Genomic DNA, 18,767 nt, shown 5'->3' with positions numbered 1-18,767 from the left:
AATTATCTGCCAAGAAAGCCTGGTCCGCGTAGACCGTGGCGATTCTGATTAACCTGCAACGTTTAGAGCATCACCAACTTGATTGATTATCCACCTGATACAAGTGTGATTAGGGAAATCATTTAGTAAAAGATTTTGCATGGGTACTGTAAGCATACTTAAACAAAAGTCATGCAGCATTGGGTTTTGTTTGCCAAGAAACTTTCGTTGGATGCTTACACCTTGTTTCAGTATTTTCAAATGATCCTGCATATTCTCAATAGTGTTTACCGACCACACCAAAACATATGACACATGCCATGCCACATTACCCTTTATGTAGGTGAACAAACAAAGTCCTACTTCTAGCCAGAAACTTGAATTTGAGATGATAAATTATCAATATTATATCAAAATAGGTATAAGCAGTATACAGCACATGCCTTCAGCCTTGTTTAGTTTTCCAAACTTTTTCTTCAAACTTCCAACTTTTCCATCACATCAAAACTTTCCTACACACATAAACTTCTAACTTTTTCATCACATCGTTCCAATTTCAACCAAACTTTCAATTTTGGCTTGAACTAAACACACCCTTCATATCATACCTCGAGTCCTCGACGTTATCTATCATTCCGTCTCCTACAACTCCTGCCTTCTAGAAACAGGAATAGCAAAGTGGATGCTCAAAATGTCAAGGAAAAAAAAGTAACTTCTGAGTAAAACTGAAGGTCACATTAACCTTTAGGGAACATTAGGAGAGTTATATCAGAGATTACTGATATAACCGCTCCAGGTTTACGAGGTGAAGATGAACAATAAAACCCACCTGCATAATCACTCTGAACTCCCAAGATGTAAGAGCAGCTTCATGTCACGTAGATATAGGTGACCCCAACACAAAACCAGTTATAGGATTGTAACACAGAAAACAGAGCTTAGCTCTGAGTTCGTTCTGCATCAGAATCCTGACTCCAAAACTGAATCACTCTCGCAACAAGGATGCATAATTGCTGCTCATTGTAACAGCTCAAAGAAGTCTAGGACTATAAGCAATCAAATCAAGCTAAACATGTAACTGCTTTCATGACTAGCAATATCTAGTGCTTCAAGCCTTCATCTCAATAGAGATGTCCAACCACTTGTACCGATCCAGCAGTTTCAAAACAGTCATAAGAGCAGTTTCAAAATAGTCACAAGACTCCTAGCTGCTTGATGTGGTGTTTCAAATTAATAACATGTCTGATTAAAAGCACAGAATGCGACACAACACATTTGTACATTCATAACCATCAACGGTTTAGAAAATCAAAATTGATATGCTTAAGCAGGTAAAGGTTAGGAGGTTGGAATTTGGCCGTGTTCATTCAACACCACACTATTGAGACCACTTAAGACTCTGCATCACAATGCAGACAAACACCAAACCCCAGTAGCGATTATATACAGGCTATCTAACAGATAATCATTGATATACAAATAAGAAACCACCACAAGCACAAGATACCAGCGTTAATTATGCCTTCAAGCACATTGAAATTGCCCTGTCATCAGAGATCTTGAATACCCAGAACTGAAATGCAGAACGCAACAGGAAGAAACATTTAAACGGAATCGGCATCGATCTTCATCTGACCACCATGATGTCGAAGCCGAACCACATTACCCCAGGTGAGTGATGACAACAACACATAGCACATCTCAATTTCAGTAGCATTTTTCATAGCATCGAGCAGCACCAAAGCATGCAACCGATGAGTTTTATCAGAAACAAGAGGCACATTTCATAGAGTAAGGGCGCATCAAAGATTCAAGAGCTAGCGTATTCACATGGAGTGCACACCACCCAATACTCCCCCCCCCCCCCCCCCCCCCCCCCCCCCGCCCACAAACACACATCACGGAATGACACGGACATCACGAATTAGGCCATAGATAGGTAAATTTTTCCCAGTTCATCACGGATTTGACCAAACCCTAGAGCTAGTTCATGCCGCCGTCGTGCGCCTCGACGCCGGGGATGATGACGTAGCCGACCTTCTTGGGGCTCTCGGAGTCGGACGCCTCCTCGTCCTCGTCGCCGTAGAGCTCGTCGTAGGGGGAGGGCGCGGCGGCGGCGTCGCCGGCGAGGACGGACCACACGAGGTACATGGAGGCGGCGGTGAGCGCGCCGCAGCCGACGCCGAAGAGGATCCCGACGACGACCACGAGGATGTCCTTGGCGCGCTCCTGGAAGCTGTCCGCGGCATGGGCCGCCGGGCGGGGGTGCTCCGGGAGCTCGGGGCGGCGGATCTGGACGTTGGCGGGGATGGAGTGGAGGTGGTGGAGGTTGGGGTGGGCGTGGCCGTGGCCGTGGACGTGGGCGAGGTGGGGGCCGAGGCGGCGGACGCGGAAGACGGTGATGACCGTGGCCGTCGCCAGGGCGGCGCCGCGGTGGTCGCCCACCTCGCCGTCGCCGACGATGGGGTTGGGGTTGGCCGCGAAGGAGACGAAGAAAGTGTGGCACGGGCGAGCCGCCGCGGCGGGGGAGGCGGCGAGGAGGGACACGGAGGCTACGGCGAGGAGGAGCAGGGCGAGGCGGCGGCCGGCCATGGCGGCGCGGGCGACGGCGAGCGGTGGCCGGAGGAGGAGGAGGAGGAGGTGGGTTTTGATTTGCGGGAAGGTGAGGGTGCTCTTGGCAAAAGTAGAGCCTCGGTGGTGGGCTTCTTCCAGATCGAGGGAATCCGAGGAGGAGAGTTTAATGAGAGGGATTTCTTACATATAAGCCCTTTCTCTTTTGTCTATATTGCATTTAGTGCAATGTGAAGAGGGACAGGATGAATTCGTGGTATTTATAAGAATTCAAAGGTTTTTAATGCAATCGTATTTTGACTTTGACTGCTTCACTGGTACTACTACAGTAGTAGTACAGTGCAAGGAAGTTTTCTTGCAATTAGATCCTCCGGTTTGTTGTTATTTAGGGAAGTGGGTTTGTGTTGGGCTCGTGCACGGTGCATCGACAGCGTCGAGAGTTGGGAGACACATGAGTGATGCGGGGAGAGTGGATAGGATCAGCAGAAGATATCAAGCCTGAATGAACAGTGTGTGTACTCTTGTCAGTGCTTGTACATTTCGAGCACTAGCATTTGCTTGGAAATCTACTGTGATTACTACTAACTAGGGTTCTTGGCAAATCCAGGCCGTCTGTTTCTGATCCAACGATCTCATGATGGTGGAAGAGCAGCCACGCTGGGACACGTGGATGGCCAGATTGTCCCTCGCGCGTGATCGAACGGACCTCAATAGCATGAACCGGAACGTAATTAACCAAAGATGAGGAGTATTTCTGAAAATATTGATGAGGTGGCAAGCTAATCTTCTCTATTCCCACGGTATTTAAGTAATGTAATATATACTCCTCTTAGTAGTAGTTCTTTGATGATTAACTTCTAATCTTCATCCAAAATCTGTGAGCACTCGCAATCTTTTTTGCATGTTGGAAGAGAGAATCTTGCATCTCGTCTGCACTAAATAGATGTGTTGGGGTGATGGAGCGTAGCAGACTCTTGGTGGCCGCCGCGAGATGATCGACGACGACTCGCTCCAGCGTCGCCGGCTCGCACTGCAGCCTCGTGTCATCACACATGTCAACCCATCCACCCGCCGCCCATGCCAACACCGCTCGACTCGCCACAGCACATTCTGCGGCGGAGGAGACAACGGCGGGGGCGGGGGCAGGGGTAAGGGTGTAAATGGCTAACATGCGAAATCCACTTATAAACTAAAATAAGCCGTAAACCCATTTATTTTGATCTATAAGTGGATTCGCGGCTGACCCACTTACACCCCTAGGCGGGGGTGGCTATGCTGGTGGGCTTTTTTATCGCCGAACACCACAGTGGTGCTGAAGGACGGACATATCCACTCCGGTGATGGCCATGGCGGTATGGGCGGATGTAGGTCCTCCGATCGACACGTGGATCTCATAGACCTTCAAACCCCCATGTTAGTGAACATCATTGTATTTGAGGATCTTGATACAACATAAGTTGAATGGGTATGGCCGGTGGCCTCTTAACTCTGCTCGTCGGGGTTTAACATATGGTTCGTTCGTTTGAGCGGAGATCGGGAGATTGGGAAGCGGCGACGGAGACAGCTCCTAGAGAAGTCGAGCAACTGCTCAGGTTCCATCGCTATTGTCTCCATTGCCGTTAGCCATCAATGCATATAAAAATCAACCGATTACCTGAAAACGCTATTAGTCGTTCGAGTTTCACAGTGGTGCTGGCTCCACCATTGCTGGGAAGACAAGTGCCCTAACAGTGGGGGCTATATAGGTCCCACGTTAACTCAGTTGGATTGACTGCAGTTAACGCATCACGACTGTTGAAATTTATCGTAGTACTTTCTTGAGACCTTGAAAAGTATGGTATTACAAGTTGAGGGACATATTATATCTGATATTGGCACATTGCGGTTTGAAGAACACGATTTGAATTGGATGTTAAGTCGAGGAATCTTAAGTAAACTTACTTCACTTATTTATGGGACGGTGAGACCCATATTAATTATTGGGCCAGGGCGGAGTAGCGGCGGAAGATATTGGGCCGGAACGACTGGCAAAGGGGAAGACTTTCTGAGGCGTGTGATGGGCTTTGGAGATCGTCGAACGGGCCTGGCTTTGGTTAAAGAAGGAACAGCAACGATAGCACAAATCTTGGGCTGATTGGAACAGCCAATTCTTCTTTTCTTGTGTTGTATTCACGCTTTCGTCATAACGTAAGTTCTTGCTGATGGAGTTTTTGGGTGCAAACAGCGATAACAAAAGACTGCCACCATGCAAAGAAAATGAATCTTGATTCTAGCTGCCCCGGCTGCATTGTCGAAAATGAAATACAGACGTCGGAGAAGGTGTCATTTAACGATTAGTTGGAATTATGCGGAAATTTAGCATTTTCAGATATTTACATATTTTACGATATTAGTCATACTGTTTTTTAATTAGGCATGATATTAACGCAAAATATAGTTATACATGGTTGTACACCAAAAAGTGACAAATTCTAGGTCATACTGGATGAATAAAACATAAAAAAAACCTGTGAGTAAACATACACGATTTAATGCTAAGATCATAAAAGATAAATCTGTTAGTACTTTGAATGATCATGGAGTGCAAGGTATGGATGATTAAAAAAAGCATGATAATTATAGGCCGTATCACGTTAAGGAATAGTTTTCCTACCGTATCTGTATAAATGGACAACTCAACGTCAGGTACCACTGTTTTCTACAGTACTATGCTGATTTACTCGTTGGTCGTGAGATAGGTTGATCGAGGGATGGACGTGGGTAACGGCTAGCCTTTTTTTAAACGCTTAAAGTTAAATGATAGTAGTTCATGCATAACACCTGAACTACTAAGATTCAACTTTAGACGTTTAAAATAAAATTTAATTTATTTATATAGTTGAAATAAATTGGTTTAATCGTTACACACGGGTCGGCCGACGCCCGTTCTCTTCTCCTAACCATTTCTCTTTCCCTTTGAGTTATTCAGCCATGTTCATCAATTAAGTGCTTGGTTCAAGTGATGCAGACAGTGGCGGAGGCAGGATAAAATTATGGAAAAAGTACATCAAAGGTCCCTCAACTTGTCATCGGAATAAAAAACATCATCGAATCGCAAAAACAGATATACCAGGTCCCTTAAATATACAAGACCGGTCACAATAGGTCCTTCGGCGGTTTTGATCCTGGTTTTGTCCTACGTGGCTGCTGAGTCAGCGTGGGGCCCACGTGGGCCCCACATGTCAGCCTCCTCTTTCTTTCCCCTCTTCTCTCCCTTCCTCTTCTCTCTCTCTTCTCTGGCTCTGGGCAGGCCGGCGCCGGGGCGAGGCGGGAGAGGAGGTCCGGCGGCCGGCGACGTGGCGGCGGTGGCGGCGGCGACGACGACGCGGGAGCAGGTGAGGGGCGTCGGCGGCGGCGAGGGGAGCAAGGCGGAGCTGGTGGGAGGCATCGAAACCGTGGACACTGGCGGCGACGGCGCAGTGGTTACGCCGGGGAGCTGCGGAGGCGAGGGAAGCATTGGATTAAGACTCACGGGAGGCGGAACGGCGGATGAAACTGGCGCTTCCGGCGGCGGCAAAGGCGCCGTCGTACGCGGCGATGGCTTGGACGGCGACGACAAGGTGGGCGAGTACTCGATCCAGGCATTCACCATCCTCCCACTGGTGAGCTCAACCCTGGCGCCATCAAGATCGGCAACAGCGGCGGACACCATAATACCAAGATCCAATCCCACACGATTCCCATTCACATCCCCGAACTACACATCCATGGCAGGAGAGCGGCGGCGGCAGCGCTGGGTTCGTTGGCTTCTTGGCGTGGACGTCTTCGCCGCCGCCGTCGTGCCAAGAAAACTTGCGTTTTCTCCATGGATTCGGCGTGCTCGAGCTCGACGTCGGCTTCCAAGCGGGAGGATGCAGCGGAGTTGACAGGGATGAAAGAGATGGACTCGCCGGGGCCGACGGGGAGGTTTCCGACCTCGGGCGTCGGCCATGAGCTTGGTGCCCTTGAGGAAGAGGTGGAAGTCAGGGGAAACCAGCGCGAGAGTGAAGGAGGAACATAGCGCCGTCCTGAGGTCGCTGATGGTGGCGGAGGCGGCTCCTCACCCTCGCCGCCGCCGATGCCCTCCCCTGCTCCCGCGTTGTCGTCGTCGCCGCCGCCTTGCTCCCCTGATCCCGCGTCGTCTCCGCTGCCGCCGCCGCCACGTCGCCGGCCGCCGGACCTCCTCTCCCGCCTCGCCCCGCCGGACCTCCTCCCCCGCCTCGCGGCCTCGCCCCGGCGCCGGCTTGCCCAGAGCCAGAGAAGAGAGAGAGAAGAGGAAGGGAGAGAAGGGAAAGAAAGAGGAGGCCGACATGTGGGGCCCACGCTGTCTCAGCAGCCACGTAAGACAAAACCGGGATCAAAACCGCTAAGTGACCTATTGTGACTAGTTTTGTATAGTTAAGGGACCTCACATATCTGGTTTTATGGTTCGAGGACGTTTTTTATCCCGATGACAAGTTGAGGGACCTTCGGTGTACTTTTTCCTAAAATTATAGTGGTGGCTAAACCATAATGACCAAGAGCAACTAAAACTAAGAGATATTTAGGGTTGGTTTTAGGACTTTTGGGGGCCTTCTTAGCTTTTTAGGCCTAACAACCTCAAACAAAGTCTATATTAGCCCCTCACCTATAAATATATGGATTAAAATTTTAGGGGGGGTATTATGGAGGCTTTAATGGTATGTTAGGGGTAGGGGGTCTAAAGAACCCCCCCAACGCTGTCTCCGCCCCTGGATGCAGAGGTTGGGAATTGGGCTATTTATTCTGTTGTTTAAAAACAATTCGCCCATACCAGTATTCTTATTTCACCAGTTCTTTTATATGGACAAGTTGTCCTCTTTTACCATACAAACAGGGATGGATCCAAGAAATAAATAGAGGAGGGTTTATTTGCTTCCTGCTCCAATCCCCTACTTTTCTTCCCTCTCCCTCTTCTCCCCCCTTCCATCTTCCCCTTCTCTTAATGGTGATCTCGTGGGATAGGAGGACTTAGTCCCCAAGCACCCATGCTAGATCCTTCCCTGCCTCAAAAAGGACTGATCTTGTCAATGAAAATTTTGCATAGATATAGCCAACATTTTGACTATTTTTTTTATTGTTTACACCCAAATATAGTAGCAAAATTGCAATATTATGAAAATATTTTAATTAACAAATCAATTTTATATGAGAAATCTATTAAGCTCCAAATATATTAATTAATGGTCAAACTTAAGACCATGACTTCACAAAGACTATAACATGCTTTTTATAACATACTAATATAAGATATTTTGATATTTTGCTTGCACTGTTTATCACTCGTCTTATTAAAAAATTGGGATGGATCTTTTCACAGATCAATTGATCGATCACACAGGCTGTCCGGCCGTCCCACCGTTACAACCTATAAATTTTGTACTAAAATATACTCATAAGTGTAGCTTATACAAGTATCAAAGGTATGGTATTTGTAGTGATAGAAAGTTCAAACTATATTCCAACTATTTCAAAATATTACTTGTCATTCTAGTTAACTTTATTTTAAGTCAAACATTTTTTTTATCTTTGATCATCAATTTTTAAAAATATGTCTACTCTTTTTAACTTGAAAATATGTCTACTTTAACAACATAATGAATAAAATTTGTACTTGTAATGCTGAATCAAAATGTAAGTGTTACTATGTTAAACTATATGAAATTTCTAGATTTCAATGATAAAAATACAAATGTTTAACTTAGGATAAATTTAAAACGAGGGTGTACCTTCTCCATAACCTTCACCCATCTCGCACCAATCAAAACCGATATATGAGAATTTAGGGTCCCTTTGAATAACAGGAATAAAAAAATAAAGAATAGAATAAACACATGTTTCTGATAGAAATCCAAGTATAAAATAGAGAATTGCTAGGTAAAAAAAAATATAGGATCGACCGTTTGATTGGAGCCAAAAAAAAAAGAAATCAGATGAGAGAGAGATTCAAAGGAAATGTTTCAAGAGGTTTGAGCTCTTACTAAGTTTACCTACAATGAGCCGTTCCATAGGAATTTTATATGATTTTGAAAGCTTCGATCATTTGTATTAAAGGGCTAAATGAAAAAATTCCTATAGGATTTAAATTCTATAAAATTACTACATAAATTCTTTGATTTAATGGGCTCTTAAGTTATTTTTCTCTCCTCTCTTAACCTCCGCAGTAAATCTCTTCTCCCGGATCGGAATATTACCTGTCAGGGACCATCCTATCCCACCTGTCCCCAAACTAAACATATTGAAAAATAGGTTCAAACCAACCTGACCCATCCCAACCCTTTTAACCAAACGCATGCTAAGCATACAAAACTCAACATGCAAGCATATAGTAATTATGGCCATGTTTGGCACGAATCTAGTTCCCAACTCCAACTTACCTAGAGCTGGAGCTCTGCCAAACAGTACAGATTCTATATTTTTTGGAGCGGAGTTAGCAGAGTTGCTCCACAGAATTGTACTACAGGGGTGGAGCTGGGTTTTTGCTGCTCCACAACTCCACTCCACCCCAAAAGATCCATTACCATTTAATTTTTTAGAGTATTTATATAAAAATACCACTCAACTACCCATCACACCTCCTCTCCTCGCGTTCTCTCTCCTCCTCCCATCTTCCTCCCGATCCCGACCGCTGCGAGCTGCGGCGGCGGCAGCTGGGACGACGACGGGCGGCGCACGCGGGACGGTGCTCGGGTGGCACACCGCAACGGCAGAGTCTGCGACGTCGGGCGGCGGCGGCCGGGACAACGCACGGGCGGCGCGTGGTGCGCGCGGAGACGACGCACGGCCGGCGACGCGCCTTGGGACGACGAACACTTTTCTTTCATTTTTTTCATTTTTTTTTCAGATCTAGAATTAAAAGCTAGCCAAACACTTTTCAACGAGTCTCCAACTCCAACAGGAGCTAGCTCTCACTGGAGTTAGAGTTTGGAGCCCTACCAAACATACAATTTATTTTATTCTAAAACTAAGCATATATATATATATATATGATAAATCATCATTCTTAAATCATTTCCATAATATTTTAATCTAAATTATTTTATCATTTTTTTATTATTTAACATATATTTCGGAGGAAGGCGCTTGGCTTCATTTTCAGCGCTTCATCTAGTTTTAGAAATGGCTAGTAGCTAGCCCGCATGCATATGCATGCAGATCCTGACGTGGAGCCCCGGTGGCGCTGCTCCCCACCGGGCTAGCGAGCGAGAAACGCCACGATCATGATCGTCTCCGCTTCTGCTGCCGGTGTTGTCGCGTCGATCGCGACTGAATGACGCGCCACGCGACGAATGGCGCCTCGCGCTTTTTTGGAGTACTCGAGATCGACAAGTGAAGGATCGGTCGGTCGGTGGTCGAGCTGCTGCCGCTGCCGCCGCTGATATTATGCTGCTGATGCTGCAAGTTGGCGATGCGGTGGTGGTGTGATTTTTCATTTCACGGGAGGGAGCAGATGGATTGGGATTGGATGGGGGTGGGTGGGCGTGTCCGAGGTGGTGCAGGGGTGACAGCTGCCGGGTGGAAATACTGCCTGCTCTCGGACTCGCCGTGCCTGATCCTACGTGCCCGCGTTCACCACCACATCGCATGCAAATTAAACTGCTACACCCTGGGCTCCTGCATCTCGTTTAGCTTTTGCTTGTGTGATGGTTGTCTCAGGGTGGTATTTCATGATTATCTTAAGTGGTATCTTTGTTTTTAAATAGGAGTAGATGTTATTATAAGAATACATCGACGGATCCAACATTTTCATTTTCGAGTTTTGATCCCCTGGTATAGTGTTGCTCCTTCTCAGTGCAATGCAGCCGACGATAAAAAAACACGTAATCACGGGAGTCCCTCTTCTCTCACAAGGGCGTCACATGAGATATGGGAGCCGTGGCGACCCAAGGAGACCGTGGTGCTGCCGCCCCAAATCTAGGCCTTCCTTGGCTAGATCCAACGAGGAGTAGTGTCGCGGGCTAGAGTGGCGATAGTGAAGACGGCTACATGGCCCCCCTCAGACGAGTTGGACGGTGGCCAAGGCATCCAAACTTAAGGAGGAAGCGGTGCGCCGGCGGCCAGATCCGGATCCAATGTCCTTGTAGCCGGATCCCGCGCCCCAGCCCTGTGGATGGATCCGACATCTCCACGTCGGATCTCGCTAGAGTTGTCGCGCGGTGGGGCGTCGGCAGGGGGAGGCCCACGTGGGCACTAATGGGGAGTCCCTCGCAATTGGCGGCAGTGGACGCCATGGCGGCTAGTGGCAAGAAGGTTGACGCAAGCAACAACAGTGGAAAGCCACGATGGCTGGCGGCAACGAAAGGCTTAGACCACAATGGTGGCGTTGGGGTCTTCTCCCTGGGTGCATGGAGATACAAAGGGGTTGCCAGGCAGAGCGCTAGCATGTGCTGTGGACAACTCGACCATAGCTCCGGCATGCATGATGACGGCGAAGTTTGGTTACGCGCCGGCCCGTGTAGCGACATAGCAGGCATTGTCCGATGGAGTAGCCGCCGAATTTGGGGCCCTGAGCTCAAACTCGGCCGTATAGCACCGTCATCGTGGGCAGCGACGACGGCGGATCGCCCTCTATGCCCGATACCTTCTCATCTCCTTGGAGCTCCTACCCTTCTTGGCTGGTTTATCAGTCATAAGGAGCTCCATGGTGAGACGGTGAAGACGGCAGCAGGAGAGGAAGGCCGTGGTTGCCGACATGTAGTAGTGGGCGGTGGTATAGTCACCTCTCCTCCCTTCCTTGGTGAGGAGATGGAGGTGATGGCATGCGAGGAAGGCTAACTAACCATTGTAGTGCAACAATGGTTGGTCGCAGGTTTAGTCGTGGTCATGGTCGTGCCGGCGTGTAGCATTGGGTCATCATGGTTGCGCCGGCATCAGATCGATCATATGGAGGCTAGCCGGCAGCGGGGCGTCAGTGTTGTGGCGGTCGTGTGTTGGCAAGGTTGGTGGGTGGTGAGGTAGCAACAGAGAGGGGTGCATGCAGGTTACAGGTAAGCCAAATCCTGGGCCGGCAGCGGTGATGCCTTTGGGCACTGCAACCCTCTTGAGGGCGTTGTCAAGGTGCCTCTCTCCCCATTTTTAATGGGATCATATTCTAGGTGAAAACCTTATCCTTTTGGGATGAGCGATGGCAGTGTTTTTAATGTCGTAACCTTCTAGGAAACGTTATTTTTGAGGGTCTTGGTCATGGTTGTGTTTTCTTACGGTATGTTAGTGGTGTGGGCACGTGATATGATGTGTTTTTCTTCTTTTTCTGAGTATAGCCTTCTAAGGCTATAATCTTGTAATACTTTGCTTCTTTCAAAGTCTTCATATAAAGATACATAACTCTTCTGCGTATCCTCGAAAAATTACTATAAGAATACCTCAAGTCAAATCTCAAAACCTTAATTCATTAAATGATGTAAGAATTTGGTACAAACACAATGATAAAACATGTGTATCAAAGACTGTGTCAATGTTCCAAGCGACAAATAAAAACACAAAGGTAGATAATTATATCAACTTAATTTATTTGAAATAAACGTCACCTCTATACAAAACCTATCACCAATATTGGGACCACTCTAATCTCCTTCAAAAATCTGCTCACAAATGGTTAGAAGCATGGCCATTTGTATAACGAATTATTCACGTCATAGATAAACGCCAAACATATCATATTTCTACATTGCCACTAGCAAGACGGAGTGCACTGGACACATACATTATGTCCTGATCTTCATATCTTTTCTATTTGAATCCAAATAAACAAGCTTCAGTACTAATCACTCTACAGCATTTGGAGGAAACCTGCCAGCCATGGCTGTCGCACCCGCACTGTGGCGCACAAAATCCACCCACCACAGGCGATGGCTGGTCCTGAGAGCCCTTTCTCCCTCTCACACCGAGGCAGAGAATAAATTTTTGGCAAGAAACCAAAACAAAAGATCTTCCAAGGTACGACCTCAAATCTCAAGGGCATCCCCATTGTCTTCCATGCTGCCGCTTTCGAGCCTTGTACTCTCTGCTCCCCCTTGTCCATTTCTTATTCCGAGAACAGTGGCCGCAGCAGCAGCAGCTGTAGCTGTAGTAGCTGGCTAGCAACTTTTTTTTTTTTTTTGCCTCTTTGGCTTTATGGATCTCGCACCACTTTCGAAATCCATGCAAATCTAACATAGCCCGAAAAGGCTAATCAGAGAGGGGGGAGGGATTAGCTTAAGCTAGACAACGTGTTTTGTGATAATTAATCGGCGAAAAGGCGTTTGATAGGGGGAGGATTGGGTAATAAAAGGCTAGGTGACTAGAAAGGTTAGGATTTGGTTTCGGTATCGGCTTTGGTGGGGAGGAGAAAAATGTAATCGTCTTGTGGTGTGGATGTAACTGTGTTGCTGCTACGTGTTGATCGTCCCTTGATGTTGCCTGCACCACTAGGCGATTTTTATTAGCTGCTGGCTGGTGGATTGTTCTAGCCTACGTCTCTTTACCGTTCATTTCTCGTATGAATGTAATAGCTGGCTTTTCATATCAGCTAGTGGTGTGTTTGTGGATACAGTACAAGATACTAACATGCCACTTATGGAGTCGTACCGATGAAACATCAAAATCAATCGACGTATCATGCACAAAACCACAACAGCTCGCATCTTAACGCTGTTTGGTGGTAGAAAAGGGGAAAAAAAAAGGGAAAACAGAAAACGGTTCCACTGCGAAAAAAGTCCGTACACGATTCAGAAGTGTGGCACTCCACTGTCTTTACACTTCCACATGACCACATCTTTTTTTGGCAAACAAACTGCTTGACACATAAGTGCGGCGGCATTAGAGAAAAAACAGAGTACTTACGAAAGGGGTCGCAACACTACAATCTGCACTAGCCCAACAAAAGTAAAAGTTGGTTAACTAAAGTGGCGTCGGTTTGTGCGAACAAATCAAACGAGCTAAGTGCAAAGCAATACTAATGGCGTCACTGATACTAATGGCGTGGAGTGAGAACAATGGCAACAACAATTAATACTAATGGCGCCAAAGATCGAGCATGGAATCCAGATCGAAATAGAATCGCTATCACTATCCTTTCGCCCTAGAGCTGTTCTTGCTTCCTCAGCCTGTACAAAGTTCCAAAATTCCCAGTGATGATGGTGATCACCACCACCGAGGATCCGTTCAAAATCAACCCCCGCCCAACCACATCAACCAACCAAAACGATGCCGGCCTCAAATCGAAGCAGAAAAGAAAGCTATCGAAAAGAAAGAACAAGATCTCCCTCCTAGCCTCGCCTGCCTATCCTATGTCCCCCTCTTATTGTACCACCAGCTGTCACGGCACGGCACGGCACGGCACAGCACAGCACTACACTGCACTTTCTCGTGTCAGCTATAGCTTGCAAATGCGCCATTGCTGCTGCTGCTGTCCCTGGGGAATATACCCTGGCCTGGCCCGAGGATGCACCTCGGGTCGAACCGGGCCTTGCGATCGGCGAACCGCTCCCACCGCCGGCCGAAGTGGCGGCGCCAGCCGGCCGGGGTCGGGTGGTGGGCGAGGTACTGCTTCGCGCCGAGGCCCGACGCGGCGGCGCCGGCGAGGCGGCGGTGGCGGAGGAGGAGCTCCTGGAGGCAGTGGTGGGAGCACCCGTCGTCGGGGTTCGCCGACCGGAGGATGCCCACCGCGTACATCACCTGGTCCGTCGACCCGGAGTCCGGTAACACGACCGACGTGTTGGTGTCCCACCTGTCAGTGAGAGGCATAAATAGTGCAACAATTAGATGATATCCCAGCATCTAACAGAGTATCAGAATTATTAGAAATGAAAAAAAAATGAGCAGTACAAGATAATATAGCTGACATTCAGTACTAGTTCAGTGTATTCTGACTCAAGAGAGGTTTGTTTTAGTGTTTGGGGGAGTGAAGTCCACATTGGTGCTGTTAAATTATTTCAGTACAGTGAACATGAATCTTTTGTTAAGGTTCATTGGTTCAACAAGATTAGAGCTGACTCTGCCTGCCACCAAGAGTAGTTTTAAACCCCCCTTGCAGATAAACTTGTATAAACTTCTTGGAAGGAGGATCACATTACAAATTCTTTCATCTGAGGTCAATGAGATCATAAAACTTGTTTGATTTTTAACACCGCACAGAATTTGTGCCTTGTCAACATCACAACAAATAGTTTGCCGATAGTCAACATTAGTTCCATTTGACCTAGATAATTATTTATCATGGGCTGGAATAAGCATATTTATCTAAGCACAAACAAGCCAAAGTATCGGTATGCTTTTCATTGAAGTCAAAAAACTAAAATGTAAGAGAGATCAAGCAACTTCTGTTTCTATATTCACTGTTGCTACTGAACAAAGGTGACCAAACTACTCTGAAAAGTAGGATGCCACTGATTAAGCTATTGCTTCAGTTGAATCATAATATGCTGATGATAACTGGCATTCTATTTTGAGGGACCCATAAAACATGATACAATTCGTAATCAAGCAACAGTCTACAAATAAAGTCGCTGTAGCCATGTAGGTGTGGACTTTCGACCAAAAAATTATTTTATGCAAACATGTAACTTTCCAACAAAAATAAGCTGCCACAGCATTAGACAAACTAACTGCCTAACTTATCGCATATTCCCATTCTTGTGTCCAACGTTTGGATGAAGCAAGCCTGAAACTTATCTGCCGCGCTGAAAGCCTAGGCAAGAATGGATCCCCCTCAGGCCCCAGCCCTCTTAATATGTGAAAAGCAGAAGCTTTACTTCTTACCACAAGAACAGACCTAAGCGGGACCAACAAGAGAATACTGATGAAGTAATGATACTAGGGCTTTAGAACCTAAGTGGGACTAGGCAGAAGGATAAATCAAACATCATTTATTAAAAAGAAAGGCTCTCTTCCTGATATCATAAATAGCTGGATGCTACCAAATCATAAATAGATGACATTAACATTTACAGAATCGATGAGAACACACTCAAATCATAAATGCTATGAAAAGAGCAACATATGTTTCCAAAGAAGAGCAAAAAGACGCCCCACACTGAAATATTAACCTAATCAGGCATGTAAATATCTTCTACACTGGGCAGTTGTAAAATTGAAAAAAAATGGACCAACATATTAATGCCAAAAGGGACTAATACTATAACACAAAGGGGCACCACGTTGGATAATGCAGACAAGTACTTGTCCTACTAGGACTGCTTGGCAGCTAATGTTGCTGATCATGAAAGAGAGATCAATTAAATAACCAATAGATAACCTTTTTCTCACAAATAATGCTTCCACGCATTGCTGTGCCCTCATGTTGGCATATCATAATGTGAAGCCTATTTAGCATTAGTGGGCAGTACTGCTTACTTGTGTCTGAGGAGTGGGTAGATGAGGATGAGGCCCTCGAAGTTATCCGGTGAGATGCTGTCCATGAGCAGGTCCCTGAAGTCACTAATCCCAGCGCTTGGCACGAACATGTTCAACCATGGATGGTGCACCTCCCAGAGCCCACTGTTCCTAAGGCTCATCTCCTCCATCCTAACCCTGTTGAGAAAATCAAAGTAGGACACCTCCACGCTATACAAGTGGGATGCTATGTGGCTCATCTGCCTTGAGATGACTTCCACGACCTGAAATAGATGAAGACTTGTTTGATCATTACCATGACTTGATAAGTTCACAAAAAGCAGAGTAAATTTTGGAGCTTACCTGTTCCACATTGATGTTCTTGTTCTGGTAATCGTGGACAGCAAACTCTATGCAGTAGTAGATCTTAGGGTTGTTCTTGGTGCCAAAATCTGGGTTGAAGTCAACATTTGTAGGGAAGGCAATGGAGGAGCTGTGAAGGGATTGCTCATTCAACACGATGAAACCTTCCACATAGTCCACCAAAACCGGCATTGACACCAGCAACTCCTGGTCTTTGGTGAAGGTGGCGAAATCATCATAGAAGGCTCTAACCCACTTCACCTAAAATGAAATTCCAGATTTGTTTAATTATATATATGCGTGTCAGAAACATGACATGCAGAAATAATGGTTAAGATCATATAATAATATACTAATATGCAAAGGACAGTTCTAAAGCTGCATACTTTCTGTGGAGCTTCCTGCAGCAGGATCCTTGCCCTAGTAATGATGCCGAACTGCCCAAGGCCTCCAAGAACAGCATTGAATAGCTCTGCATCCTTGGTGGGTGAACAGGTCACAATCTCACCCCTGCCTGTCAAGCAAAGAGGAACAGAAAATCTACTGCCCATCAGTTAAAAGACGTTGGGCAAGAAAGACGTTGAGAGAAAGAGAGAGAGAGAGAGAGAGAGAGAGAGAGAGAGAGAGAGAGAGAGAGAGAGGGGCAAATATAAGACCTTATCAATATTTTTTAATGTTTCATTATGCATCTCTCACCTGTGACTACTTCCAGCTGTAGAACATTGCTAATCTGAGGTCCATGCTTGAATGTCTGCCCACTGATGCCAGCATTGGACAAGGTTCCACCAATGGTGAGATAGAGGTAATCAGTCCAAGACCTTGGAGCCAGCCCAAGCTTCAAGCTCTGCTCCAGAAGCTCAATCCACATGATTCCACCACCCACATCAGCATAAGAAACATCTCCTTCTCCTCTTCTGTAGAATTCAATCTCAGAAGGCAAGGAGCTCATCTCCACTACAATGCCATCAAGGGCCTGTGCCTGTCCATGGATGGAGTGACCTGCTCCCCTGGCTGCCACCGTCACCTTGCCAAGAGGTGAGGCAGAGAGGAAGCTGAGAAGCAGGGATATATCCCTTGGAGCTTGGGGCTTTAGAACTGCAGATGGGGAGTGGAAGAGGATTCTACCAAAGTCACTGGATGCAGTGGTGGTGGTGGGAAGGAGGTTCAAAGGGCCAAAGTCCATGGGGCTCTGTATAAACTTGTATGGGGAGCAGAGAGAAAGGATGAGGATGAGCAGGTTAACTCTTGTGCAGACCATGGCAACCTCCATGGTGTTGGAGTAGTGATTCTTCCTCCAGTTGTTTCTTGCAGGAATATGGAGGGTGGTAGAAGAAGAAGAGGATGTGTGTATATTATGTTTGCTGTGTCACCACAATGTGTTGTGTTGGGATGCAGCTTGGAAGAAGGGATCAGAGAATCATATGGCTTTGTTCTTGCCTTTTAGGCAAAGTTGAGGGGATGAAGAAAAGGATGGGCAGGGAAGAGGGTTCTTAAAGGAGGAGGAGAAGGAGAAGGCACTCAGTGATCAGCTGATGAGGCTATGAGGTTTTGAAAGGGGTTTCATGAGGAAGAGGAGATAAAAGGAAGCACTAAAAGACTAAAGGAAGAAGCTGTCACATACCCAAAAAAAGGTCACCATGTGATCTTCAACCCCTCCCCCCCCCCCCTCCTAGGAGCACTAGCTCTCTCTCTCTCTCTCTCTCTCTGAAGGGAAAACAGCTGAAACAAACCCGCACAATATAAATGAGGACAGAGGAAGAGGACAACTGGGCAAGTGCATGCCTGCAAGCAAGGCTCTCCTGCCAAAGGAAAGGAGCAAAGACAATATAAGATCACACTGCACACACTCTCTCCTGCTTCCGAAGACTGTACCAAAAAGAGGTCCATGTGATTTTATTTTCATCAGCTCGATCTCACCTTCTCTCTCCCTCTCAACTCTCTATACCAAGCATGTGTTGAATACATTCAAACAGCCAATGGAGAAGACGATCATACTCAGATTATTGAGCTCACAAGGAAATCCGGATTAACCTTTACCTTTTGCTTCTCCCGGGCTGTTCTGATCCACATCCACCAGTCTTTTAAGGAGAGCCAATCTCCATGGCTCCTCCTGTTGCCCTTGACCACCGATCACCAGTTGGGCCTCAGCTCTTAGATACCCAAATCTTTTGCAGGGTTACTGTTGTGTAATACTGTTCACAGGGTCCCAGGCTCACTGAAGAAGATTGGCCACCACCCATGCCAAGGAGGATGCCCACGGATTGTGTGGCTGGATACAACTTAACAGCAAGCGCAGAAAACCTACTCCATTTGTTTCATGAAGGAGATTAGATATATATAAATATAGAACTGAAGACAAATATGCTTACTTGTCTTGGTGAAGTTAGAAGGTTGTTGCATTTCTCTGATATAAAAAGAAGTCCACTCATCGTCAAGTAACACCACCATAACCTAATGACAAAACAAAGTTTGAGTTCCAGATCTTCAACAAAAAAGAAAGAAGGTTT

At 46.6% G+C, this 18,767-nt stretch overlaps 3 protein-coding genes across 3 annotated transcripts; 1 reads left to right on the top strand and 2 right to left on the bottom strand.

Moving 5' to 3' along the window:
- Positions 1 to 1,671: 1,671 nt before the first annotated feature.
- Positions 1,672 to 2,689, bottom strand: LOC4348933 (uncharacterized). Its single transcript, XM_015757538.3, has one exon. It carries the CDS (start codon positions 2,569 to 2,571, stop codon positions 1,963 to 1,965), a length of 609 nt encoding a protein of 202 aa, XP_015613024.1. The 5' UTR covers positions 2,572 to 2,689; the 3' UTR covers positions 1,672 to 1,962.
- Positions 2,690 to 5,768: 3,079 nt separating this feature from the next.
- LOC136353561 (uncharacterized) lies at positions 5,769 to 6,522 on the top strand. The gene is made up of 2 exons (XM_066304568.1): positions 5,769 to 6,191; positions 6,304 to 6,522. Exons 1-2 carry the CDS (start codon positions 5,769 to 5,771, stop codon positions 6,520 to 6,522), a joined length of 642 nt encoding a protein of 213 aa, XP_066160665.1.
- A 7,090-nt stretch (positions 6,523 to 13,612) lies between these two features.
- On the bottom strand, positions 13,613 to 17,969 carry LOC4348932 (cytokinin dehydrogenase 3-like). Its single transcript, NM_001423067.1, has 5 exons — positions 16,957 to 17,969; positions 16,647 to 16,774; positions 16,261 to 16,521; positions 15,919 to 16,181; positions 13,613 to 14,293 (listed from the first exon to the last, which is right to left on the bottom strand). The coding sequence occupies exons 1-5, from the start codon at positions 17,528 to 17,530 to the stop codon at positions 13,936 to 13,938; spliced, it is 1,584 nt and encodes a 527-aa protein (NP_001409996.1). The 5' UTR covers positions 17,531 to 17,969; the 3' UTR covers positions 13,613 to 13,935.
- Between the last annotated feature and the right edge of the window lie 798 nt (positions 17,970 to 18,767).

Source organism: Oryza sativa, chromosome 10, assembly GCF_034140825.1.
Source record: "Oryza sativa Japonica Group chromosome 10, ASM3414082v1".
Lineage (NCBI taxonomy): Eukaryota > Viridiplantae > Streptophyta > Magnoliopsida > Poales > Poaceae > Oryza > Oryza sativa.
Note: the sequence above shows the minus strand (reverse complement) of the source record. Positions and strands in the feature narration are given on the sequence as shown.

What these genes read in the sequence shown, in the direction of transcription:
- LOC4348933 (XM_015757538.3), bottom strand. Translation starts at nt 2,571, where the DNA reads ATGGCCGGCCGCCGCCTCGCCCTGCTCCTCCTCGCCGTAGCCTCCGTG.
- LOC4348932 (NM_001423067.1), bottom strand. Translation starts at nt 17,530, where the DNA reads ATGGAGGTTGCCATGGTCTGCACAAGAGTTAACCTGCTCATCCTCATC. An exon ending in ACAGCTGGAAGTAGTCACAG is followed by an intron (nt 16,775 to 16,956) that starts GTGAGAGATGCA and finishes TTTGCTTGACAG; the next exon opens with GCAGGGGTGAGATTGTGACC. An exon ending in AGAACATCAATGTGGAACAG is followed by an intron (nt 16,182 to 16,260) that starts GTAAGCTCCAAA and finishes CATCTATTTCAG; the next exon opens with GTCGTGGAAGTCATCTCAAG.
- LOC136353561 (XM_066304568.1), top strand. Translation starts at nt 5,769, where the DNA reads ATGTCAGCCTCCTCTTTCTTTCCCCTCTTCTCTCCCTTCCTCTTCTCT. An exon ending in CATTCACCATCCTCCCACTG is followed by an intron (nt 6,192 to 6,303) that starts GTGAGCTCAACC and finishes CATCCATGGCAG; the next exon opens with GAGAGCGGCGGCGGCAGCGC.